This window comes from Colletotrichum chrysophilum (assembly GCF_026319265.1).
Source record: "Colletotrichum chrysophilum strain AFK26 chromosome Unknown scaffold_61, whole genome shotgun sequence".
Taxonomy (NCBI): domain Eukaryota; kingdom Fungi; phylum Ascomycota; class Sordariomycetes; order Glomerellales; family Glomerellaceae; genus Colletotrichum; species Colletotrichum chrysophilum.
In genome coordinates this window covers 164,248-188,366 of record NW_026517348.1, presented here as the reverse complement: position 1 = coordinate 188,366, position 24,119 = coordinate 164,248, and the positions used below count along the sequence as shown (strand labels likewise).

The window sequence follows — 24,119 nt, the reverse complement described above, 5'->3', positions numbered from 1 at the left end:
TACCCGGATTCCCACATCCTCGAGATCCACAAACCCCAAGTTCCGGGTACAACATCTCCCCCGCCAAGTGCGCATGTCAAGCCCAGCCAGTCTCCCTCATGTGGACTCCACGAATCGTGGGTTGTGAGTTTGTCAACTCCAATTGGCCGTCGTCACGATCGCGCCCGTAGGACCTGTGGGCTTCTCCCCCAGAGGACCAAGCATCGCATGCCGTCGGATGTAGACCGTTGGAGCACAACAGCTGTGAACGAGTCCTCCTCTGCACACGTGGCCGTATTTCTAACGACTAAAACAGGCTGGTTATCTATTAATCAGCCTTTCCAACGGGCTTGCTGTGTCCACGATCTGCTTGCCATGATGAGGAAGGCTGCCCAAAGTCCCAACAGCATCGTCCAGGTAGCAAACAGACGAAGGAAGCATCCACTTTGGTATGCTAATTGGTCGAAAACCCCCTGATATCACCGCTCTCCAGTCGACTCTGTTGGCGCTAAATCCGGGGAGGTTAGATACGACGAGGATCCCCAGCCGTTCAACAGAAGCAAACACATCGGAGCCTGCCTCCGCCTCCGAAATGTGCCTCCTTACACCAGACCTAAAAAGCAAACATCGTTTGACAAGCGGGGTGGGAGGTCCACCACACACGAGAGCGTGTCCTGTGGCAAGCAAACAGCGTTCCCCGAAACGGCAGGACTCCAAGAGCCTCCAACGGTCGTTGAAAGGAGATGCAGGCAGATACCCAGGCGTGGGGACTCGGGGCCAGGGGTTCATGCGGTTTGCTGCTCCCGCGGTGCGAATCGAGGCTCTTGCTCTCGACCCACGCGGCCCCCGATCGGGCATCTGAGTGCGATTTTCAATGGAGCAAGACGTGAACTTGCTGCGCCGTCGAGATGCATCTATTGTTGTTGCAAGGTTCAATCTATCATCTCGCAAGAGCTGGTGAACGACGAGCGCAAACCCGCCGGCCCCTTGCGCCCGTGTACCTCGCATTTCGCGGGGCCCCCGACAAGAGGTCTTAAGCCTGGCCCAGTCCCCTTCACACCTATTCGGTGAAGTTACACGTCCTTTCTCGTCTTCTAGATCCCTCCATATCTGATACGTCGCAACCATGGCCGAAATAGACAACCTCATCGCCAGCCTCAACGACATCCACGTCCAGGACCTCCCGGACAACGCGGACCGCGTGCGCGTCCGGGATGCGCTCGTCCACGCCGTGAGACGGATGCAGACGCCGTGGGACATTGCGTGGGACCACGTCGTGACGCGCAGCGGCGTCAACGCCGCGATCAAGACGCTCATCGACGCCGGCGCGTTTAAGAAATGGGATGAAGCCGGCGGCGGACCGATCACCTGCGTCGAACTCGCCAAACTCACAGGCGCCGATGAGACGCTCATCCGTACGTTCACCTCTTTGCTCCAACCTTCAAAAGCTGACATCTCCCACCAGGACGCCTCATGCGCTGCGTCGCAGGCCAATACCTCGTCATCGAAACCGACCTCGACACCTACACCCGCACCCCCTGGGCCGCCGCCCTCGCGACCGACCAGGGCCTGCGCGCGTGGTACGCCGGCTTCTACCACGGCCTCGTCGCGCCCATCCTCATCTCGCTGCCCTCCTTCCTCAAGGCGTCCAACTTCCGCAACTCGACGGACAACACAAGGTCCAACCTGCAGCACTGGCAGGGCCGCCCGGACGCCATGTTCTTCGACTACATCGGCTCGCACCCGGACCTCGCGCAGGACTTCAACGACGCGATGGAGGGCAACTCGCGCGGCAACCTGACCAACTGGCCCGAGATGTTCCCCACGCAGACGCTGCTCGACGGCGCGCGGCCGGGGCGGGCGGTGGTTGTGGACGTCGGCGGCGGGAAGGGGCATGATTTGGTCAAGTTCCATGTGAAGCACCCCGAGGTCGGCGCGGAGGCGCTGGTGCTGCAGGATCTGGCCAGCATGCTGAAGGATGTGAAGCCCGACCCGGCGTTTACGGTGCAGACGTATGACTTCTTTACGCCGCAGCCGGTGAAGGGGGCGAGGGCGTATTTCATGCATGGTGTGCTGCATGATTGGCCTGTGGCGAAGGCGCAGGAGATTTTGGGGAATGTGGCGGCGGCGATGGAGAGGGGGTACTCGAAGTTGTTGATTCATGAGAACATGGTGAACGAGAGGAATCCGGTCGCTAGGGTGACGTCGTTGGATATGCTCATGATGGCGGGGATGGCGGCGGCGGAGAAGACGGATGGGGAGTGGCGGGAGATTGTCGAGGGGGTAGGGTTGAAGGTGGTTAAGATCTGGACGGGGATGGATCGGGGCGAGGCCATCATCGAGGCGGAGTTGACGTGACGGGACATCGAGTTGCTTTCTTGCTAAATTTTTAGGTATCGTAAACGGTGTTCGTAGTTAACTGTTCTTGGTCAATAAACATCACGATGAAATGTCAGCACACCGCCCGTATAAGAAAAGACATCGATCTAGATATTTGGTCAGTTGAGTGTATTCGGGGCCTCACGCTCACGGTGAGTTGGTTCACCACCGGGCTGTGAAGTCCTGTGACGGCCCACACAGGCACGATTAAGAACTATGTGTAATGTGTAAGAGATATTACTCTTTATGTCTTATGGTATAAACTCTAGGAACCGCGTGATAAATAGTACAAATGATGGTGTTTATGGAATCTAGTGATCGTATCCTGCGCCGCGCTGCCATGGACTGCATTATGTGTCAGCTGATCATCTTAAAATCAGTCCCAAGAGAGATGAAGCTTACCTATTGTTGTGTTTCTGCCTAAACTCGTCCATTGTCGCAAACGGACTTGCTGGGGGGTCTTGCGCACCCGGTGTGCGGGGTGTTGTGGGCGTCCGTGGCCGCAGGGACGGGTCTGCCGGGAACAGCGGCATCGCCGGGCTGACGGCGGGCCGCGTCGTCGGCGACGGGAGATACGACATCTCGTGGCTGTCCGCCGGGCCCCGCGTCCTGCCGTCCTCCATGGCCTTCTCGCCGCCGTATAATGACCGCACCGAGCGGACGGACTCGCGGCGGTACAGGCCCTGCTTGTCGTCCTCGTCGAGGTCGAGCAGCGACTTGTTCTCGGTGCCGTCGCGCTTCGCGAGCACATTCGGGTCGTGCAGCTGGCTCGGCACGATCGGCTGACCCTTGACGCGCCAGAAGACGAGAATGCTCGAGATGAGGACCATGAGCAGCAGGACGAGCGAGAAGACGACGTTGACGACAAAAAGGATGACGCCGACGACGCCGATCACCAGGCCGGGGGTGCCGAACACGTTGGTGAAGATGAGCATGAAGATGGAGTTGACGAAGTTGATGGCGGCGATGGAGATGTTGAACGAGTTGGTGCTCTTGTCCATGAAGGGCTTCAGCACGCTGACGGCGATGAGGGCGCCGGCCTCGATGATGATCAGCGCGACGGCCTGGGCGACGCCCGAGGCCTGGCCGAAGGCGATCACCGCGGCCTTGATGAAGATGTACGCAATAAACGGAATGATGAAGTAGTACGCCGACGCGCGGTACTGCACGTACAGGAACCCCCACTTGTTGATGATCTTGGGGTTTGAGAAGAGCACGTGCGCGGGGTTCTGGTGCGTGAGGATGGACTGGCGCGCGATGCGGATGACCTTGAAGGACGCCCAGATGAGCGTGAAGAGGGTGCCGAAGAAGAAGAAGACGGCGAGCACGACGACGGCGGGCGAGTCGCGCTGGACGAACTCCCACAGGCACAGCACGGCGATCTGCGGGAAGCCGATGAGGTTGAGGCGGAACATGATGCCCTTGAGCGTGATGGACCAGTCGCGGCGGAACTCGAGGAAGCGGTCGGCGCGCATCCAGCCCTTCTTGGCGGCGAGCTCGGCGCCGCCCTTGAAGGCGGCGACGCAGGCGATGGTGAAGCCGACGAAGATCATGTAGATGATGAGGCCCGTGAGGAAGAGGTTGGTCGTCTCGATCTTGGCGCGGAAGGCCACGCGCTGGATGCCGTAGACGACGTAGGAGCCGTTGTCGAGCTTGATGTTGGCGCGCTTGGCGATGTTGGAGAGCCCGCGCTTGAGGAGGGGCCCCGGGCCGCCGTAGTTGTCGAGGGCGTCGAGGGAGCGCTTGGAGACCTGGACGGAGTAGGTCTTGAGAGAGCTGAGGAGGTCGGCGGCCTCGCCTCCGGTGGAGCGCTGGTACCAGGTCGCGAGGGTCTGGATGAAGCCGATGCGGACGATGCCCATGGACCACTGGAAGTTCTGCGTCCAGCCCTGGACGATTGGGGGCATGTCGACACCCGTGAGGCCGAGGAAGGCCTGGGCCTGGAAGTAGCCGAACAATGACAGGGCGTTGGCGGCGAGGTGGGCGGCGGCGTCGGTGTGGCCCTTTGCGGAGATGAAGCCGGCGGAGATGAGGCCGATGCCGGCGATGATGGCGGTGGCCCACTTGACGCCGTTGAGGTTGACAGTCTTTCCGTTGGAGAAGTCGGCCTCGATGCAGGCGACGGTGGTGTCGGTCTCTGTGAGGTTGATGAGGGCGTGGACGGTGGCGTCGAGGTCGGGGATGGTGTAGGCGATGCTGGGGACCTGGTCGAGGGCGTCGCCGAGCTCGAAGGAGAACTCCATGTTGATCTTGCCGGGCTTCATGGGACACAGGCCCTGGAGGTCCATGCTGCACGGGTCGATGGTCTTGCGGATGTACTCGTAGCCGTAGACGCGCAGGGCGACGTCGAAGACGGCCTTGCCCTCGACGGAGACGACGGCGGCGACGTTGCAGGTGACGGAGCCATTGTTGGCGAAGACGATGATGTTGAAGAGCGAGGCGGAGAAGTCGGACTGCTTCTGGCAGCTGTTGAGGGAGAGCGACTGGAGGATCTTGTCGGCGCAGACGGAGGGGAGGAGGGCGGCGAAGGAGAGGTAGGTGAGCAACGGGGCCAACCGTGAGAATCGCATGATGGGCGGCGGCTCGGGGGCGGGCGAGGGAGGGGGGTTTTCTGTCGTCGGTGTTGTCGTCGGTAGTAGTCGAGTATCTCGAGATTCAATCGGAGCAGCTCTTGGTGGGATGTTAGCTGAGGGACGTGGATGGCGTCAATGGGGTCTTTTTTTCTTCAAGTCGCAACTCACGATATTAGGCCGTGACGCAGAATGATCGTCTGCTGGCTGGGGGTTCAAAGGAGTGTGATGGCATAAAGACGCAGGCCGGGGGAATGAAAAAGAGACAGACAAACAGCAGCTGGCATAAAGCAAAAGAATGATGATGAAGAAGAACAATGACAACGAGTACGCAGGGCTTTCTCAAAGAGTGGACGGATGTAGAAAATCCAAACGATCAATAGCTTCCAAAAGGCGAGCGCGACGTCACGTCGCTAATTGGGATCGAAGTCGAATTCCAGGAAACATCAAGATTCAAGACGCAGAAAACGGAGAACGAACGGCAGCGGATGGAGAGAGGAGCGGAGCCGCGTTGCTCTCTGTCTCTCTAGGCTGGGCTGACTGGGTTGGGTCGGTTGGTTCGCTCACTCAACTCACAGACTCTCTCTCTCTCTCTCTCTCTCACTCATCCACTCACTATTCGTCAATGCTGGCTGGCCTGGGCGTGCTGCTCGAGAAAGGGGGCTCGCCATGCTTCTATGGACCCTCATTGGGGACTGATGTGCAGGCGTACCTGCCAAGAGATCTGCCACATGCCCCTTTTTTACCGCTAAACGCGTACATGTTTTCCCAGTTCGTGATGATAAGATTAGTCGACGAGGCGAAGCAAGCTTGGGGTGGGGATCCGGCCAATTGGGCCAAGCGAACCAATGTTGCACAACTCGTGCACTCGGGCGCCTAATCCTCTGCACTGATTCAGCACCATTGGTTTTTGGATGTGCCAATGTGTCAAATGTGCCAATCAATTAGCGTAGGCTGCTGGAGCAAAGAGTCAAACGTCGATCGCCAATCCTGCCAACGTCTCAGGTGTTGGAGCGAACGCTGCGCTAGTTGGCCAACGGCCCGTTCCAGGCGTTCCTGAGCTCTTGGGGGTTTCTTGGAGAAGAATGGAGGGGGGGGAAATAATAGGGGATAGAGGGGAAGGGGGGAAGGGAGGAGACGGAAACATGCAGAGAGAGCCACTGCAGCAATCAAGCAAGCACTACACTGCACCTTGTCCAGCTGAAGAACCCCTTCGCTCTTGTCTTGTCGAGCCTTGCACTGCCTCCCGAACGACATTTGCTTTAATGGTTTTGCGGGTGCCTAGGACGCCGCGCTGGGTAACGAATCCTCCTGCCATTCCGCTAAGACGGTCCCGAGTGTGCCGAGAGAGCGCCTTTCATTCCCCCTTGGGGTGGGAAGAGGAAGGAGTCGAAGGATGGATGCAGTGCCGTTATGTTCTGTCAATGAATAAAAAAGATAGACCCGGCGGGGGCAGACTAAGGCAAAACAAACTCCACTGTATTTTCCCGAATCGTGCGGACGGGTCGCCGGAATACGAGTAATTCCTCTCCCATTTTAGCGAACCGGTGGTAATGTCGTCCAAATGCAGGGTTGCATTGCATTGGGGGTCCAACAGCATCTCGACTAGCGGGAAAGCGGCAAACGTCGTTCTCTCATGATGAAGTCTCTGGCCAACGATCTCAATTGAAATCGCGCGCTGCGGGCACGATCTCGGGCCAAGACACAGCAATGCCTCAACGCCATGGCGGGTTTTGATTGATTGCCAGCAAAAGCGTCTGGCAGTTTCAGGTTGTCCGCCAATTTTTTTTGTCTTCACAAAGGGATAGCAGAGGGTGGAGTATGGAATGGGCGCAGCAAAGCGGTTTACGCGTAACGGACGCGCCGCCCTTTCTTGGCCCAGCGGTTGTGTTGGAAGGGAAGGTCGGCCGATGTTGAAGTCATGCCTTCCGGAACTCTGTCCCATCTCAACTTTTTCAGACGGAGCGGCGGCAGACGAGACGGGCCCCGGACGGCCAGTCCAGTCCGCCATCCCGACCGATGCCTACTTTCCCGAGGATCCACTTTTCATCCCGGGATGCCGGTCGGTGCCGACTGGCCGCATTGTTGCCTCTGCTCAACCACGGTGAAGGGATGCGACTTTTAGGCATTTGGTGAGGGTCATTAGTAGGAGAGGCTGTGGCATTGAAGTGTTCCTTCGGCAGTTCTGAACGAAACCTGTCCGCCAAGCACCGAGGATGTAACGTAAAGTACGGATACACTGACGACAATCCCACAGACCGCGATACAACAAGAGCACCAACGACTCAGACCGAGTAATTATGAAATCAACCAACAACATTCATTTTGCTCGTGACATGTATTAGCTACTTCCCCGTCACTAATCCCCCCAAGCTCTCACGACTCCCACTCACTCCCAAGCCGCCTCCCCCCGACCTCAACAGTCTCAGCCGCCGCCTGCACAAACACAACCCACCTTGCCACCCCGCCGTCCGGCGTCACGTTCACCCACTTGTGCTTCGTCGCCCGCTGCACCACCGAGTCCCCGGCGCGGAGCACCCGTGTCTCCCCCGAGTCGAGGCGCAGCTCGACGGCGCCCTCCAGGATGACGACGACGTCCAGCGTCATGGTCCGGTGCATCGGACTCTCGGCGCCGGGGTTCAGGGTGGTGATCAGGGTGGCGGTGCCGTTGTCCGGGCAGATGATGCGCGTCCCGGGGAATGAGGGCTGGGCTTGGTCGGTTTGATATTGCGTGATGTCTGATTCGGTGGAGAGGTTGACTGGGAAGCTGTGTGTTGACGAGAGGACTTGGATGGAGCCCAGTGGGAGGGTTGGCGAGGGGCGGGCTGGTGGGAGGGGTGAGAAGACGGCTTTGCTGGAGGCGTCGTGGGTTGTGATGTAGTGAGACATGATGATGTTTGGTAGCTTTCGATGTAGATATGACGATAAGTTGGCTAGAGTAGTTCCGAGTCGCCAAAGCTATTTTGTGTATCTTTTCGGGACCAACGAGGAAGTTCGCATAATTGCAAACCTTGCAAGGTTTATGACGTCGATTGGAAGCGTTAGCGGAAAATATATTCCTGTCTGGGTTGGTATCTAGATTTCTAAGCTTTGCGGAGTTTATTTAGTCCATCCCATGTCTTGAAGTCTGCTCTACCCGAAAGCCAACGACGGGGCGGCTGGTACAGTCTTGAAGCCTAACTTTTTACACTTTCAAAAATTCTCATACTTCTCAAGCCCTCGTTTATCCATACTCATAGGTTCTCGGCAAATGTAATTCGCGCAAACATGTCGCATCTCACCTTTTTCACTTACGAGGGCTTCGGCTCCAAGGCCCTCGAGTCCCACGCTTATAATCAAGCTGTGCGGATGGACAACCAAATCTGGATATCAGGCCAAGGTCAGAAATACCTTCCCAGCGCATTACCATGGCCACACGCTCACCCCAAACTTAGGTGGCTGGGACAGACAGACAACAGAACTAAGCCCGGATGTCACAACTCAGATAGACCAGGCCTTCGACAACGTTGACTTTGTGCTCAAAGATGCGGGCGGGAAGGGGTGGGAGCAGGTGGCCGTGGTCAGGTCTTACCACATCGACCTCTCGGATGAGGCCCAGGAGGCTATGGTGAGGAACTTTGGCAGGTGGATGCCAAATCACAAGGCGCTGTGGACGGCTGTCGGGGTGAAGAAGCTGGGGGATGAGAGGATGCTGGTTGAGATTGAGGTTGTGGCGCATGATCCTGTGAAGAGGTAATGTGCTGGGTTTGAGGGATGCTTGCCAGCTTGCAACTGTGTTCTTTTCTTGTTCTGTTGCCTGAACCTACAGCTACCAAATCATTATATGAGTGTCTTTCAGGACAAGTCACATTTACGAGCGCAATATAAAGCTACGATATTTTGACCAGTTGCTGACTTTATAAACTGTGCATTTCCTGCTTCAATATTAATCATCCGTGTAGCTGTGTGAACACTTAGAGGGCGGCATCCGTGAGTAGTCTTACGAGCAAGAATCCATGTTGTCTAATGTATGGTACATATGGACAATAAAAACGGTACCCACGGTAACACACTTACTCAGGCCAACAGTCTAGTACTCGTTCTAGCATTAGAAGTTCGCAACTAGGTTCAACTTGGAGTGATATTGATGGCTCTCCGTTCAAAATACAAATTTTCTTCTGATAGTTTACGAAGAAAACTGTTGTAAACATGCTTGTTCCATACCAAGCTATCACGAATGTTCTCATAAATTTGAGAGATTCGTTGTTGTTAAGGTGCCCAGCTAGCAAAGGGGTTGTCAATTCTAGTTGAAAATTCTTTAATTCGGTGTTGACAGCACCGAAGCTCTTCTAACTAAGGAATGCCTTATTTCCTGAGTTTCTTTTTTCAATTCAAGTGGGACTCCGGAGAAAACGAGCCTTAATTTGTCTGATGAATAGGACCTTCCTCATGACTGCCGTCAAACACCCGGTTCGGGCAGCTGCATGACGGATGCTTGCATACTCGGGTTACCATGCATGAACGGTTGTCCAGGAAATGCAGGTCAGTGAAGAAAAGCACAGAATATTTTCCGAACCCAGAGTCATGATTCAGAAACTTCCAGGGACAGCAATGACGAGCTCAGAAACCGCATGGCCTGAAAATTATCGTGAAATCCTCATCGACAGGGAAGATGGAAAATTCAGTGACGCACTAACGCCGCGGCCAGGGATGGGAAGGGGGAGGTGGGATTGGCCAGAGCACCGGGTCTGGGCACTTTTGAGCTCTCCCATTGGCCAATATTGGTTTCAAGGTGTATGATTGGCCTAAAATGACCCGGGTAGGCGGCGAGCTCCGACAGCAGCAGCGGGTGGCAGCCACTGTAAGATGACGGGCATGCGGGGCGCAGCGCTGAGATCCATGCCCAAGTGGGGCCCGCCCAGCGCTTTCATCGCGGGGCTCGCCAGCAAAATTTCTCCCCTTCCGCTGGGCTGCTACAGGGCCACAGCGCATTTTTGAGGCGGTCCTGCAGGCTGCAGGTGCTGCGGGTGCCTGAGCCAGTGATGGCAGCCGCCTATGATTTTGGCAGGAAGAAGGAAAAAAAAAAAAAAAAAAGCTGGATGGCGGGGTCCGATGGAGGGGTCACGTCGGTCACTCGGCCAGTGACTCTCTCTCTCTCTCTTTCGCTCGCCCCAGGCTGCCAGTCCTTTTTTTTTTTTTTTTTTTCCCATGCTCGATCGTGAATAGCGGCACCTTTGGGACCCCTCCCCCCCTCCATCGAGTCTACTTAAGCTTCTCCTTTCTTTTGTTCTTTATTTTCCCCCACGTCTTCCTTCCCTCGGTATATCCCACACCGTCATCCCTCGCGTCTCGCCCTACCTCTCCCACCAGCGAACACGAAGAAGAAAAGAAAGACAAGCCCGTCTCCAAATCTGCAGCATTCCAGCTCTACCCCGCAGCCACCCGGACAGACAAAAAACCACCGAATCCAAACCCCTCCAAACAAACCGCCAACATGGTCGAGAAGCTCTACGTCACGTATAACGATGTACGTTCCACCCCTGCCTGTCTCTCTCCGTGTCTTTCTGTCTACACGAGAACACAGCGTGCTCCCCATCCGACGACACCCTCAGTCACACACATCTCCTAACACCTCCCAAACCAGGTCCACAAGCTCTGCCAGGAGTCCGCGACCGAGATCCTCGAAAAGTTCCAGCCGCAGCTGATGATCGCCATCGGCGGCGGCGGCTTCATCCCCGCCCGCATCCTGCGCTCCTTCCTCAAGCAGCCCGGCAGCCCCAACATCCCCATCCAGGCCATCGGCCTCTCCCTCTACGAGACCCTCCCCGAGACCCTCGGCGGCGTCGCCACCCCCGACGGCGCCCCCGAGGTCCCCGGCACCAAAGTCACCCGCACCCAGTGGCTCGACCTCAGCGCCCTCGGCGAGATGGAGAACCTCATCGGCAAGCGCATCTTGATTGTGGATGAGGTCGACGACACCCGCACCACCCTCGAGTACGCCGTCAAGGAGCTCGAGAAGGACGTCGAGGCCGCGAGGCAGCGCATGGGCGGCAAGGGCGAGAAGACCCAGTTTGGCATCTTTGTCCTGCACGTACGTTTTCCTTTTTTGTCTCTTTGTTTCCCTGTCTTTGCCGTGATACTGACTTGCCGTAGAACAAGGACAAGAAGAAGAAGGGCGTCCTGCCCGAGGACATGATGGCCTCCGGCCAGTACTTCGTCGCCCGCACCGTCAAGGACATCTGGATCAACTACCCCTGGGAGGCCATCGACATTGACGAGCACGACCGCCTCGGCGCCGGCCAGGCCAAATAGACGAGAGCGCGACGAGGGGGTGGCATATATACACATATAAACGAGCGACACGAGAACGTGATTACGAGGGCGGCGCTGGGAGGCCGGGGTGAAGCGGAAGACTAGACCGAGGGCGGGCGAGGGGCTACGGCCCGTAAAAAGGATACCATGGGGCATACCGTCGAGTTGCCTGAGCATACATACCAAATGACATTTCAAAGTTTTACATGCCGGATCGTCTGTGAGTCTGGTCTAACGCCTGTTGTCGGGTGGGTTTGTTTCTTTGGTCGAGTCGAGTACGGGAGCCAGGATGAACATGGCGAAGGCGGCAATGATGATTCCTCGACTTGGTGGCAGCCCATTCGGTTTCTTCCAGACCTCAACGACAGGACTGCATGGTAAGGCAGGCGACGACAGCCGGCCGACATGCCGGTCGAGATTCGGATATGGAAAGATCGAAGCTGATGCGTGGTTTCTAGCACCTCGCATGCTGCATGCTCCAGTGCTGCCAGCGGTTCTGTCAGCTCTGATTGACTGAAAGCTGTCTACTCATTGCTCACGCCCGAGGTAGCCGACGCTGGCCGAGGCGTGGTGACCAGACTTGTCGAGTTTGGCCAGCTCTTCTTCAGCAGCACTGATCTCGTGGGGCGCCGTTCTTGTCTACGCGCCGCGTTCGTAGTACGAGAGCAGCTAGCTAACTATCACCTCGAGAGTGCATCCTTGAAGTTCGCATTAATCGCTCATCGTGATGGCCGGACTGAGGAGCTCAGCGGGCGTGTGCACCCACAACCGTGGAGCCTGCTGTTATCCAACGACAGTCGCAGCAATGTATGTAAGCGGCGACGGCTATCTCCCTTGCAAGCACAACCTGTCTTCTGCTTCAACGCCCTCCAACCGCGTCAATGCGCGTATGTCGAGGATCGCGCATGTCAGCCCATATCCAGGGGCTTGAAACAACCCACGAAGCCAGCCTTGCTGTTTCAAAAGGAACCATCCATCAGACGACGACGTCCAAACCAGGCTGCCAAAGTACGGGTATAAATCGCAGATAACGCAAACATTCAAGGCGAAGACCTTTTCGCCGTGAAGAGAAATCCACCATACTTGCCCGTCTTCACTCTGACATCCCCGACATGCCTCCCCCGCGCCGAAAGAATCCTTCCCGGGAAGGCCCCACTTCTTCCCGAACATCCCGGGCGACATCCGGCCAACACCCCCGACCATCCCGCTCTTTCCCAAAATCGCGTCTACAACCGCTCCCACCGCCGCCAATACCACAAAAGAACGGCATACATATATCAGGCAGCGTCAATCTCAAGATAAACCAGACCCTATCCATCGCCATGCTGACTACCCCGGTCATCCCGCTCCCGCTGTCCACCTTGCTGGGCGTGACCCTCGCGGCGGCCACCGACGCCGTTCCCAAGGTAGACTCCAAGTCTGGAAAGTGAGCTGCCGAAGAAACTCCCGAACGATTGGTCGAACGCACGGCGGCTCTTGTGGGATGGCACGAGATAGCTTGGGCTTGGTGCGTGCCGCGGCCCATGCCTGAACTCTCCGGAGTTCGGACCGAGCGGCGGGTGCTGGGTTGCGACGACGGCGGGTCGTGTGCCGAGGAAGTGAGTCCGTTTGGTGAGAATGGTGTAAGAACGTAGTTTCTCAGGTTGTGTTGAGAGAGCGGGCTGGATCGAGATTTGAAGTAGGAACGTAGAATCGTCCGGTGCAGAGTAGATGGATATCATGCCTTTACATTATTTGGCAGTGTGGCTATCTGGGTAGATGCGAACCAGGCGATCAATCACGCCGCCGACAATATTTCTGTTCACCCGTCAATCGAACCGATCACCTTGATGTCGCAGATGGCTTCAGTATCTGGCTGCCCAAACGAGACCAAGAATCTCAATATCATTATATCAACGTATCAAGCGCATAAAAGCGCCACAAGTCCTGTTTTCCCTCAAAATCTGAACGCCAAAGAGGCTGACACAGGGTATTTTCTATGCACCAGTCAACTCCCGAACCCAAACACAACACCCCCCAATCCCCAACACAGAGAGGGCTCTTACTCAATAATGGCCATCTCCGACGGACCGCCCTGGAACCACCCCATCTGATACATCGCCATCCCGAACCCGCTCGCCTGGCTCACCGTCAAACACTTGTCCAGCACCCACAACTTCGTATCCTTATCCGCCAGCGCCGACTTCAGCACCGCAATCATCGGCCAGAACATGCACCACGCCTGGAACCCCATGCCCTGCTCCTTGCACACGCTCTCGCGCCCGTCGAACCCGAAAATCACCCGGATCTGCTCGCACACCTGCTCCATCGCCGTCAGCCCGTGCGGCAGATCCACCAGCGCGCGCAGCTGCTCGCGCGTCGGCTCGCCGAGCGCGATCAGCAGCGAGAGGATCTGCTCGACCATGTGCAGGCGCACCGTGAGGTACAGCCCCTTGGCGATCGCGTTGGAGGCCGGCGAGTCGCGCCGCAGGAGCCCGTTGAAGGTGTTCACGCCGGGGTCGGGGAGGCCTGCCGCCGGGGGGGACTGGCGCGGGGACGGGGTGGCGACGCGGTAGTTTGCCGCGGCTTCGAGGTCGCGGATGATTTCGATGCCTTCTTTGAAGACGGCCGTGACCCTGTCGACGGAGGCGTCGTGGATGGAGGGGGAGGATGTGGTTTTTAGGACGGTGAACTTGTAGTCGATGGCGCGGGCGATGAGAGCCTCGACGACGCCGCCTTGTCCCTGCGCCCACGTAGCTTGGGTTAAGCCAGTCAGTATTGGCGACCGGCCATCTTGACCGATGAATATCTCGAGAATCTAGAATTGGGGTGTTCAGCGGCGTGGCCAGGAAGAAGTCTGGTGTAGACTGCTCACCCCCAACTGAGCGATGAACGCCAACGAGGCCTTGTCCAGCCACGTAGCAATACCCTGCTCGGCTCTATACCTGAGCAGCGCCAACGACCCGCGGCAGTGTGAAGCTATCTTTGACGGAGTCTTATCCGGTATAATCGCCTGCATCTCATCAGCAACCTCTCTCACTCTCACTCTCACACTTTGCATCTCACCTCAAAAAGGCCTAAAGTGAGAAACGCAACCACAACAGAATCCTCCTTCGCCTTCTCCGGATCCCTCAGCGCCGCACTAAGCTTCATCATCGCCCTCCCATAATGCTGCTTCGCCTGCGCCATCATGCCCGCCTGGCACAGCTGCAGCGACGAGCTCGCCAGCGCCGTCGCCTTCACCGCCTCCTCGAACACGCCCGGCGAGTTCACCGGCGGCTTCAGATCGAACAGCAGATCGAAGAAGCCGACCTCGTTGCCGGACGTGTAGTTTGACCGGAAGTGCCGCATCGAGTAGATCTCCGAGTCGTACTGCACCGCGCGCGGCATCACCGTGATCCGGCGGATCAGCTCCTCCTCCTCGGACGAGTCGCTGCGCTGGCTCTCGGGCGAGCTGCCCTCCGCCCGGGCGAGGAACGTCGGGGCGTCACCGCGCTCCTTGAGCCGTTTGGCGACGCGGACTTGGACCTGGTGCGCCGCGGAGGCATTCTGCTGGCGGTGGACGACCGTCCACGGGTCCGCGTAGCCCGGACACTGCCGGCCTAGGGATATGCAGCGGTTGCAGAAGGGCTTTTGCAGGTCGCACTGGGATCGAGTTAGTTCAATCCAAATTGGGACAGAAGGAGGATGATGTATCCAAACCTTGACCTTCCTCGCCTTGCAGGCGAAGCAGCTCGCCGACGGCCGGCACCCCATGATGCCGCGCAGTGCTCCGGAGGCACACCCCGATACGTACGTCCAGTCCCTTCAGTGCCCGACCGCCAGCCCCACGTCAGCTAAGCTAGGTCGGCGCGCGATAGCTTCGGGGACCTGGAGTGAGCGCGGAGGACATAAGGAAACCAAGCGGGGTGAGGGTCTTCGGGGTGAGGCAGTCTCGATGAGGAAAGTAGTCGCCGTCCTGGAATGGAGGTCGGGCTTCACTTCCTGAACTGTCGTCGGGCAAGACGGTTAATGAACGAACGTTTTCGATTCGTAAGAAGGGAGCTTGTGCAGCTGGTGGGCTGGGCTCACTACGTCGTCCTAGGCGTAGCGCGGGGGGGATTAAACCTTCCCGCTAGAGACGCTACTACGCCAGCGATGATGAGGTAACGGGCGCGTCGAAAACGGCGTACCTATGGTTAGGGGGGCAGGGGAATGAATGCTTAAGGTGCTTGTAGCGAGTCATTGTCGCATTCACAGGCCTTTCAGAGCTTCTCCTGCGACAACGACGAGTCGTGTCTCATCACCGCCATAGCGCCGAAACTCTAAAACCAGAGACAACATGGAAGAGCTCCCCTAGTGTGGGCAGTCTTGCTGCTCTAACGGCGGGACCTTGGAAGCTGTTCCCATATGCCTGTGAAGTCCAAATAAGCTTTTGCTGAGCATGTTCGCGGAGGATAGCTCCTTTCTCTACATACAAGGGTGAGCGTGGTAGTACATCATGGGCATAGCCTGCCCCCCATCTGATGAGACGAGCGGTGAGACATTGGGAGAGAAGGCAACTCTAGCCTCTGCTTGCTCGAAGCTTATGTTCTAAGCTTATGTTCTAAGCTAGGTTTTACAGTACGGAAATCCCGAAATTATATGGTTAATTGGGCTATATACGAGACTTTTGCGGACCGAGAATCTGGAGAGCGGCTGAATTTGGAGTCTAGACATTGGATAGGATAGAAATCCACTGCTTGGGGAGCGTCTGTGCGAAAAGACAATGTCTCTGGTCTTCCGAGGTGAGTGATGAAGAGCGCACTATGGTATAGCCTGATTAATGATACTCAGAATTTCTAGTTGCAAAACTCTGGAGTTGGCCGAGGATATGGGATACCGGCCACGTAGTCTCACCCGCTTCGAGACGCTGCACAGCCTCCCTATTTCCTTCCATCAACTCCATGTGAAGCCTTGGGTTTCGCTTCTTGGTACACTTCACCTGAAGCTTGGCCAATGAGCATTGCCTCACGATTCCGTATAGTATGTATGAAAAGGTTGGGCTGGATGATTGAGTTCTTCGTATTTCAAAAGTAGTCTCATCCCATTGACCAGTCGCTCGCTTCCCTGCCAGACCGCAAACACCACGACTTACACCCCTACTTCAAAAGCAACCAAGACTGAGATGATTCCAACATTCGTTGTAAGCATGTACTCAAAGACATTACTGCCTAGCTCTTCTGGCGCCAGTTACTGGAAGCCAAAGACCTAAGTGGCTGGTCTGTTTTGCTACTCGATGAGTTCGGGGTGCCGGAACCCATCTTCTTCCACGACGACCTGTCAGGTTCCGACCTCCTCTCAGTTCTGGACACGGGCCAGGAAGGCTGGCTGCTATTTGTCGAAGACTGCGCGGACATGGTCGGCCAGTCATCTTTCGATTCCCTCGGGGCCGGGTTGCGGGTCCATCCCGTGCCCGACTGCTCGTCTCTTGGCCTGTCACTCTGAGGAGGAGGTCTACCTCTCCAAGACGAGTCTTCTTTCTGCAGCCTCGACGGCTCCCGGATCCTCACCGGAATTCGTTGGGCGACGCTTACTTGCAAAGCCCCTCCTGCATACTCCTTGCCATTCAGCGCCTTAATTACCGCCGCTGCCTCCTCGACCGTTTCGAAATCAACGAAGCAGTAGTGGTGGTTTCCGGGCTTGGATCGAGTTTCTATGTGGGGTGTGACTCGTTTCCCTATCTCTTTTCTGTCATTAATGATGCATTAGTAAAAGGTCCTGGCATTCATGACCTCTCGGGCCTCGAGTTAGGACTCACGGATTGAATCCAGCCAGGATATCCCGCATCTCCTCCTGGGCCTGTTGTTGGTCAATCATCCTCGTCAACCCGCCAATATACAGCCGCCTGCCGTCACCATCCGTGCCAACGACTTTATCAAAGTGGCCCATCGCCTCGTACGGGCTGTCCCCAGTCCCTTCAGCACCAGGCTCCTGCTGGCCTGTCCAATTACCCCACCGCTTATCATTCGGTTCCTCTTCCCTCCCCCAGACTCTCTGCCGTTGCTTCTTCGGCTCACAGGGCCCGACCTTGACTGGGCGACCGCGTATGTCGACGCACAGGGAAGACAACGCCCGTTCAGCATCGGCACGCTCGACAAAATCGACGAAGCAGTAGCCTGGGTTCCTCCCATTCACGGGATCGACTGAGATGACGATCTTCTCAAAGTTGCCAAAGTCGTTGTCCTTCAGTGTGTCCTCGATCTCGACCGGACGGACGACGTAGAGCGGGTTGCCCAGGTAGATGCGGCGGTCCTCTAGGAGCGCTGCGGGCTGCTCGCGGGATCCCATGATGGGGAGAGCGCGAGATCGCTGCGAGAAGTGACGGCTTTCGCAGGCCTTGTTGTTGGAGGGGGTAGTAGATACTCCGACGAAGTTGGGCTGGACCTTGAAATTCAGATCAATGCGGGGGAGCTGCAACGATGCGGCAGTGGGGTAGATTGCCCTAACTAGCTCATCCCGGCAAATTTGGGGCCGAGCAGCTTGCTTTTTCGAGACGGGATACCCAAAGCTTGGCTGAGTTGCAAGCTTGGGACGGATTGCGTGCTGACTGTGTATTTGAGTTGTTGTGTTTGTAGTACTGGAATTTCACAACTGTGGGCAGAACGCATCAGAGAACTGCAGCTCCTTTCAACATTACCCTAGATGTCTATTCCTTGCGATAGCGAACACAATTATTAGAGACTGGTCCTGGCCTCTTCCAAACATGCTGCCAAGCGCCTGTACATGACCCAGTACGAACCGACCAAAACATTCTGCATACTAGTAATCTCTCATAAGCTCGTGGGCCAACCGCGGCCTTTTTTCAATATCTTGTTCACATGATGAAGACAGGCTGCCGGTTACCAATTAGCTCACTCTTGGACACCTGAACATCCTTCTTGTCAAAATCGTGAAGTGTCAGCCAGCAGATCATTCTGAAAACCAGAGTATACCAGACCGTGAGCCGTTGCATCTCAATCTGCATCTTCACAGTGTTTCCCCAATCTCTTTGCACCACCTTGCCCCGAGATGACCACGTCTTTCTGTGCACGAGACCTGGTGACGGGAGCCCGTGTTGATGCTTTGCCGTGGGAAATGTAGGTTGGTGAACCTGGATCCGAGGCGATGGCACAGGCGAGACATCAGCATCGCTATCCCCGTTTTCTGCGCGTACGGGTGACCTTCTACGTAGCTTCGAGATGCTGTGGATCTCCCTGGTGACTTCCTCTTGATCTCCCCCTGTTGTAGAGCTCACGTTTGTCGAGCCAATAACTCGCCAAAGGATTTGATCAAAGTAAATCTCCATGAAACGCTGCTCTCTCATTTCGAGAGGTACGCCTAGTAGATCGCCGAATGAGATGTCATCCGATGCTGGCTTGCTTCCATTGGCGCCCTTGCCATCTTTGGCGTTCTTCTCCTGGCCAGGGCCGTTGATGGCCTTGAGAACGACCTGCAAGTGACGACGAAGAACATCCAAGACTATAGCCTGGTTTCGCTTGTCGATGAGTTCATCCAGAAACTCAATTGTCTCATGTAGCTTCGTCATCCGGGTGTGACTGAGGGCGGCATCGGTGCGGAAGTCTTGCTTGAGAGACTCGGCCTCTTCGAGCATCGAGCGAATCTGCTTGACTTCTTGTTGAATCATATCATCAGGCTGCTCATCGTCTTCCGTCATCAGCGAGATTGTGTCTTGAATGCCGTCTAGGTCTCGACCAATGAGCTCGGAAAATGCGCTGAGAAGCCGGACAAGCGATACTGACTCCCTATCCCAAGGGAAAATCGTCGGGTTGGGCAAGAAGCGGAAACATCTTCCTTTGATGTGCAAAACTCGAGCAGTCATTCCAACAAGCTCGAAGGTCACTAAATGGTTCTGTTAGCTAGAGTTGTACTTGGGAAGTGGTGTGCTTACCGGGAAAGATGTGCCTGTGCTTCTTCTTGTCTTTGTAGTAGAGAATCGTTTCGACATTGCAGCCGATCTGCGTGAGCGTCTCGGCGATTTCACTCTCGCTGCCCAACTCCAGTATCTCAACCTTCACGTTGTCTTTTCCGGACGATGTCTTCAACGGGTCTTGCCACTCCACATCTTCGGCCTCATCCTTCTTCGCTCGGAAAAGAGTGGGGACTCGACCAAAGCATAGCTCCTTGACTTCTGATGTCGGTATCAGTCGTCGTTCGCCGAAAGTTGTTCTGCCTGTCTTTTCAAAGACAAAGACGATACCGAAGTCGGCTATGCGAGAGCCAGTCAAGATGTAGCCGTTGCCTTCGGCGCGATACTTGTTGTCGTCACGATCGAAAACCTTCCAGTAAATTCCGAGGACGGAAGCAAGCTCGACTAAATGAGAAATGGTCGTGATTGCGTATGGCTTTTTGATCGCCGGGTTTGTGTCAAAGCTCCTCTTCTTCGCCATGATCTTGACTGTAAGGGTCACAGGCGGCGGTTTCGTTCCCACGGGCATGAACTTTTGGCCCGATTCCTTGTCCCGCTCCTCCGCCTCCCAGCCTCGCGAGTCCTTTTCCATTCGCTCAATTGCATTCAGCAAGTACACCCATGTTGCAAGCTCATTATCGACGGTGTGGACGCTTTCAAGGTCGTTCTTGGGAGACAGCTTGTCGTAGTCAACACGGGTCTGCTTGCAACTGTCTATGGTGCCCTCCGCATGCCACGCCGCGCCTTCTCCCGGGTTTCTCTCGTTTCCCGGAGGGGCCAGAAAAATGATGGGCGCTTCGAACTCGATCTCAAGTCGCAGCTGCCTCCACCTGAACTTGCTTTTGCTGTTTTTGGACCACTTGCCCATCACTCGCTCATCACAGTTGGGGAGGCCGCGTGCTGTTGCGAACACTGCTTGCGCGAATTGAAGCGTCGCCGCAAAGAGGGCGACGATAGCAATCACGAGAGCCGCAATGGCCACCGAGACATCCTCTCCAGCCATTGTAACCTGGTAGAAGCGGCCAAGAGGTGTTTCGGGGCAACGGGCCGGGGCGTGGGCTTGGGAACGTGTATCTCCGCTTGCTCCAGCGATCGGATCGGCGTGGTGAAGTGGAGCTCTCCCACTCAGTCGGTGATCTTATCGTCGTTCGGTCTGCCGGTGGGAGACTGCTGCTCTCACGGCCGTGTAAACCCCAACACAGTGGTAAAATGAGCGTGGCCCTCAAGCAACCGTAGCAGATTTGAGAAGAGAGGGGAAATTCATTCATCACAACGGCGAGGTTCTGGGAATTGCTGCCCTTATGGCAGTCCAACGGCCCGCATCGCCTGAAAGAGAGTCGTGACTGCAGCTGAGCTTCGCTAATGCAGGACCCCTGGCGATGCGCCCCGAATGGCTTGCATCAGGCGCTTTTTTGCAGTTGCGAACCATTGCTGCGGCTCAAAGACGCCAGAGCCTGCGTCAGACCTCAAAAGAAGGGAATGCCCAATTGGTTGCCTGCTTTCAAGGGTCGTCTTTGTGCAACCAATAAGTGCTGGATGGCTCCCCTTCCACGTCATGATGTCTTACTTGGTGGGAGACACAGAGGATATCTTGGGTGCCCAAAAGAAGAGCTGCGCCAGCGCATGCAACTCCCCGCGTATTCTCCAAAACAGGCTGTGGCAGAGCCTCATGGAACGCTTTTCTCGGCCTCCGCCAGTTGGGGATTTCTGTGATCGTTGCAATGAGGCCGGCTAAATCGGCATCATATCAGCCAGTAGCGCGTTGAGCCTGGCCAACGTGGCAGCGTCTGTGCAGAAAATCTATCAGTAAAGCCTGAATTAAATCTTCACAGTGAAAGAAAGATTTCCATCATCCGTTTGAGACCTGATCGTGATAACATAGCCACAGCTGGTAAAGCCACATTACTCCAAGGGGCCACCCACCTGCAAGACTCTGGGATCAGAATTGCCGACTGTCATTGACCCCTATTCAATCTTCCTACATTGCAAATGTTTGAAACCATCGTCTTTGCATTTCGAAGCAATAACAACTGCCATATTGCCAATGTCTAATGAGGATAAAGCCCCTGAATACCGGTGATTGAAGGTTGCATTTTGATTGCTCCCGTCTTAAGGCCAAGGGTTCACCTTGGAGTTGTGTTCGTCTGATGATGCCGATCCCGTGTCGTCTGTGCGCTGAATTGCGGGAGGATCGGGGCCTTAATATCGGGAGCTAACCAGCTACTCCATGGTAGGATTTCGGACGTCTCCCGAGCCTAAAAAAATTCAAGCGCGATTTTTTCTCTTTTTCTTCGCCAAATGTTAATCAATGATCAAGTACTGTAGAAGATGAAGAAAACTTGGGTCGTAATGCCGTTATATTATTCTACTCTATGAAATTTCTCATTACTTCTTCAAAATGCCGTGTTGGCTCGAATGATTGGATGCATTCTCCACATCATCCGGGAGATTCTCATATCGTCCATTTATACGGTGGTCTCCATCTTGCCGAAATTCTGAAACGATGACCTCTTTTGTTTGCATGATTCCCTCCATGGGACCCATTTTGCGCCTTGTGGAGTTCATCGCGAACGACTCCTCCGGTCCCTGGGCTCGAACAGTCGATCGATGAACCGTCGATGCGTGGGTGCCGCCGCCGTAGTAGTGAAGACCTGATGGGTTGGTTGATTTTCCTGACGACTTCTTCTGCCTCCTCTTGTTCCACATGCCGTAGATCGTCGGGGCGTTGACGACAATTGCCGCGGTGAGCAGCTCGGTGCTGGCCCATGTCGTGCGGTTGGTCTGAAGGTCCTTGTTGTTGATGTTGATCGGCAGGCGGATGACGGTGATGGCAATGATGAAAATTCCGAGGGTGAATAGGGCGTAGAGTTGGATCTTTCGCTGCCAAGGGGTCTTGAGGGAGACGACCAATGGAATCGGGAGAACGAGAAGCATGAAGTCGGTCACAATGTTAAGAACTCCAACGACAACAAGTTGAAGCTGGGCCTTAGAACATGATCCTGCAAGGGCAAGTTGTCAGTCATAATGTTCTATTGACAATCCTCAAATATGACTAGTCACATACCAGGGTCAGGCAGAACCTGCCAGTAAAGGTGAAAGGGGTTGCATTCGCTGAAGGTCGTCACCTGGCAGGCGACGTAGGTGCCAAAGAAAATGAGGGAAAAGGACCAAATGGTGATCTTCTCATATCGCAAGTTGAGAATGAGACGACGGTAGACGTCCAACAAGACAAGCTTCTGTAACCAAAGACTTGAGTCGAGTTAGTATATCGATCGCAACTCTAAAAACCTTCCTGACTCGATTGCGTGCAGAAGAGGGCATACAAGCGAGAACGCAACATGGGTTGTTGCAGTGCACCAGGGGGTTATCAAAGGGGAGAACTGACTAAGAGTTGTAAAAAACCCGGTTGACGAGAGACAGTTTGCTGCCGATCTCCCGTCTGTAGATCTCTTCGTCTGTAAAGTTGTGCGAGTCTCGATATTTCGGCGTCACGTTGTTCGTCCCCCAGGTCAACACCACATGAATGAGGCCAAGTCGAGTCAGTGCGCAGACGCAGGCGGCGATAGTGAGATAGTCGCCCAGGTTGTACTCCTGCCTGGCTATCTTCCTCCAGACTAGCCTGGCGAACATGACCGCCAAGGCCAGGCAGCTGAAGAGCCAATGGATGAGGAGCGTCGGGTCATCCATGGCCGGCGAAGTTCCGAAGGGGGCACTCGCACAGCGACGTGGGACGAAGGGAAGGTCAAGAGAGAGAAAGAGACGACGAAAAAAGGGTCCTTCGAGAGCAGTGCAGACGGGGCAGTTCATGAACCATTATTATCCTCTTTGCCTCACCTACACTAAGAGATAGGGGCCCTGCTTAGTCCCAACCGTACGTCTCCTCATCCCGGCGCCTTGCGAAAGGGCATCATGCCATTCCGAGAAACTCTTGCGGCGTGACCAGTTTCCAGACCTTGCGAAGAGGCCGGCCCAGATGAAAGGATCAGGGCTTGAGACCTCCGTTCTTCAACCCCAACTTTCCCTGCGCCTTCGGATGCACGTCGGCTGCAGACTCCCCCATCCCAGGACAGATGTGTGATTGCGATCCACCGTGGGGCTCTGTCCGAGGGGGGAGGTCTTTAGACTTCTAGAAGCCGAGGTGACCGGACTGGTTGTTACGGACTTACAAGAGGTAACGTAAGATCCAGGGGTCTTCTTTCTTTTTTTCTTGTGCCGCAGCACCGCATGCAACATCGCTTGCCGAGAGGATTTAAGCGTACCGAAGACGATTCGAGTGTGGAGCGGATTTCTTGATTCTTCAACAACAACCGGCATGAACAGGCAGCCTTCGCTTAGATCTTGTTCTTCAGCGACCGGAACCGGACAGACCCTTTTCATCTTTTTGCCGACGGAGTTGAAAGACACAAAATACGATATCAAAATCTGCCCCCCCCCCCCCCCCCCCCCGTGGCGGGCGTGCGTGCGTGCGCGTACCTTGCAGGGATGCATCGGAGGAGCAAACATCCACTAGGAAAAGACGGGGATGGCCTGACGGTTCATCTGGGCACTAGCAAAAGCTAGCGGTAGATACAGCCACAGCCGTCTTGCCGTTCTGAAAAGCCGGTAAGACAGTCGGTCTTGGCCACCACTTGGAGTCGAGCAGGTTGATTCCTTGATTCCCCAGTGAATTTTGGACCCGATCAACCGATTGTCCACGGCCGATGTGGGAAGATGTGGGAAATGGATCAAGATCATCATAATCACCACTCTTCGACCCGCCATAAGATCACCAAACTCCCCCACCACAATTGCAAGTCATTGCTTTTCTCTCTTCAAGCACACCAGTTCCCTCTTCGGCACTTGTTCTTTTGACAGAACTTAGCCCCCAAACCCGAGCTTCCCATTGCGTCTGACAGCCGCCCAAGAAAGCGATCCCGAAGCAGTTTTTCTCTCCTCTTTCCTCTGCGCACGGAGATTAATGCTCGGACATGATCCGCATCCAGCCCTCTAGTGAA

The 24,119-nt window shown here is 55.6% G+C and overlaps 9 protein-coding genes across 9 annotated transcripts; 3 read left to right on the top strand and 6 right to left on the bottom strand.

The window, feature by feature from the left end:
- Positions 1 to 1,105: 1,105 nt before the first annotated feature.
- On the top strand, positions 1,106 to 2,337 carry COL26b_007537 (uncharacterized protein; the record flags this gene model as incomplete). The annotated part of the gene is made up of 2 exons (XM_053180324.1): positions 1,106 to 1,394; positions 1,445 to 2,337. 2 exons carry the CDS (start codon positions 1,106 to 1,108, stop codon positions 2,335 to 2,337), a joined length of 1,182 nt encoding a protein of 393 aa, XP_053035773.1.
- Positions 2,338 to 2,669: 332 nt separating this feature from the next.
- On the bottom strand, positions 2,670 to 4,928 carry COL26b_007536 (uncharacterized protein; the record flags this gene model as incomplete). Its single annotated transcript, XM_053180323.1, has 2 exons — positions 2,670 to 2,703; positions 2,761 to 4,928. 2 exons carry the CDS (start codon positions 4,926 to 4,928, stop codon positions 2,670 to 2,672), a joined length of 2,202 nt encoding a protein of 733 aa, XP_053035772.1.
- Positions 4,929 to 7,304: 2,376 nt separating this feature from the next.
- COL26b_007535 (uncharacterized protein) lies at positions 7,305 to 7,817 on the bottom strand (the record flags this gene model as incomplete). Its single annotated transcript, XM_053180322.1, has 1 exon — positions 7,305 to 7,817. One exon carries the CDS (start codon positions 7,815 to 7,817, stop codon positions 7,305 to 7,307), a length of 513 nt encoding a protein of 170 aa, XP_053035771.1.
- Positions 7,818 to 8,195: 378 nt separating this feature from the next.
- Positions 8,196 to 8,664, top strand: COL26b_007534 (uncharacterized protein; the record flags this gene model as incomplete). The annotated part of the gene is made up of 2 exons (XM_053180321.1): positions 8,196 to 8,307; positions 8,363 to 8,664. 2 exons carry the CDS (start codon positions 8,196 to 8,198, stop codon positions 8,662 to 8,664), a joined length of 414 nt encoding a protein of 137 aa, XP_053035770.1.
- Positions 8,665 to 10,401: 1,737 nt separating this feature from the next.
- COL26b_007533 (uncharacterized protein) lies at positions 10,402 to 11,219 on the top strand (the record flags this gene model as incomplete). Its single annotated transcript, XM_053180320.1, has 3 exons — positions 10,402 to 10,434; positions 10,552 to 10,998; positions 11,061 to 11,219. The coding sequence occupies 3 exons, from the start codon at positions 10,402 to 10,404 to the stop codon at positions 11,217 to 11,219; spliced, it is 639 nt and encodes a 212-aa protein (XP_053035769.1).
- Positions 11,220 to 13,260: 2,041 nt separating this feature from the next.
- COL26b_007532 (uncharacterized protein) lies at positions 13,261 to 14,954 on the bottom strand (the record flags this gene model as incomplete). Its single annotated transcript, XM_053180319.1, has 4 exons — positions 13,261 to 14,016; positions 14,074 to 14,127; positions 14,265 to 14,843; positions 14,901 to 14,954. 4 exons carry the CDS (start codon positions 14,952 to 14,954, stop codon positions 13,261 to 13,263), a joined length of 1,443 nt encoding a protein of 480 aa, XP_053035768.1.
- A 1,970-nt stretch (positions 14,955 to 16,924) lies between these two features.
- Positions 16,925 to 17,507, bottom strand: COL26b_007531 (uncharacterized protein; the record flags this gene model as incomplete). The annotated part of the gene is made up of 2 exons (XM_053180318.1): positions 16,925 to 16,937; positions 16,978 to 17,507. 2 exons carry the CDS (start codon positions 17,505 to 17,507, stop codon positions 16,925 to 16,927), a joined length of 543 nt encoding a protein of 180 aa, XP_053035767.1.
- A 526-nt stretch (positions 17,508 to 18,033) lies between these two features.
- Positions 18,034 to 20,128, bottom strand: COL26b_007530 (uncharacterized protein; the record flags this gene model as incomplete). Its single annotated transcript, XM_053180317.1, has 2 exons — positions 18,034 to 19,058; positions 19,108 to 20,128. The coding sequence occupies 2 exons, from the start codon at positions 20,126 to 20,128 to the stop codon at positions 18,034 to 18,036; spliced, it is 2,046 nt and encodes a 681-aa protein (XP_053035766.1).
- Positions 20,129 to 21,510: 1,382 nt separating this feature from the next.
- Positions 21,511 to 22,812, bottom strand: COL26b_007529 (uncharacterized protein; the record flags this gene model as incomplete). The annotated part of the gene is made up of 3 exons (XM_053180316.1): positions 21,511 to 22,124; positions 22,190 to 22,361; positions 22,528 to 22,812. 3 exons carry the CDS (start codon positions 22,810 to 22,812, stop codon positions 21,511 to 21,513), a joined length of 1,071 nt encoding a protein of 356 aa, XP_053035765.1.
- Between the last annotated feature and the right edge of the window lie 1,307 nt (positions 22,813 to 24,119).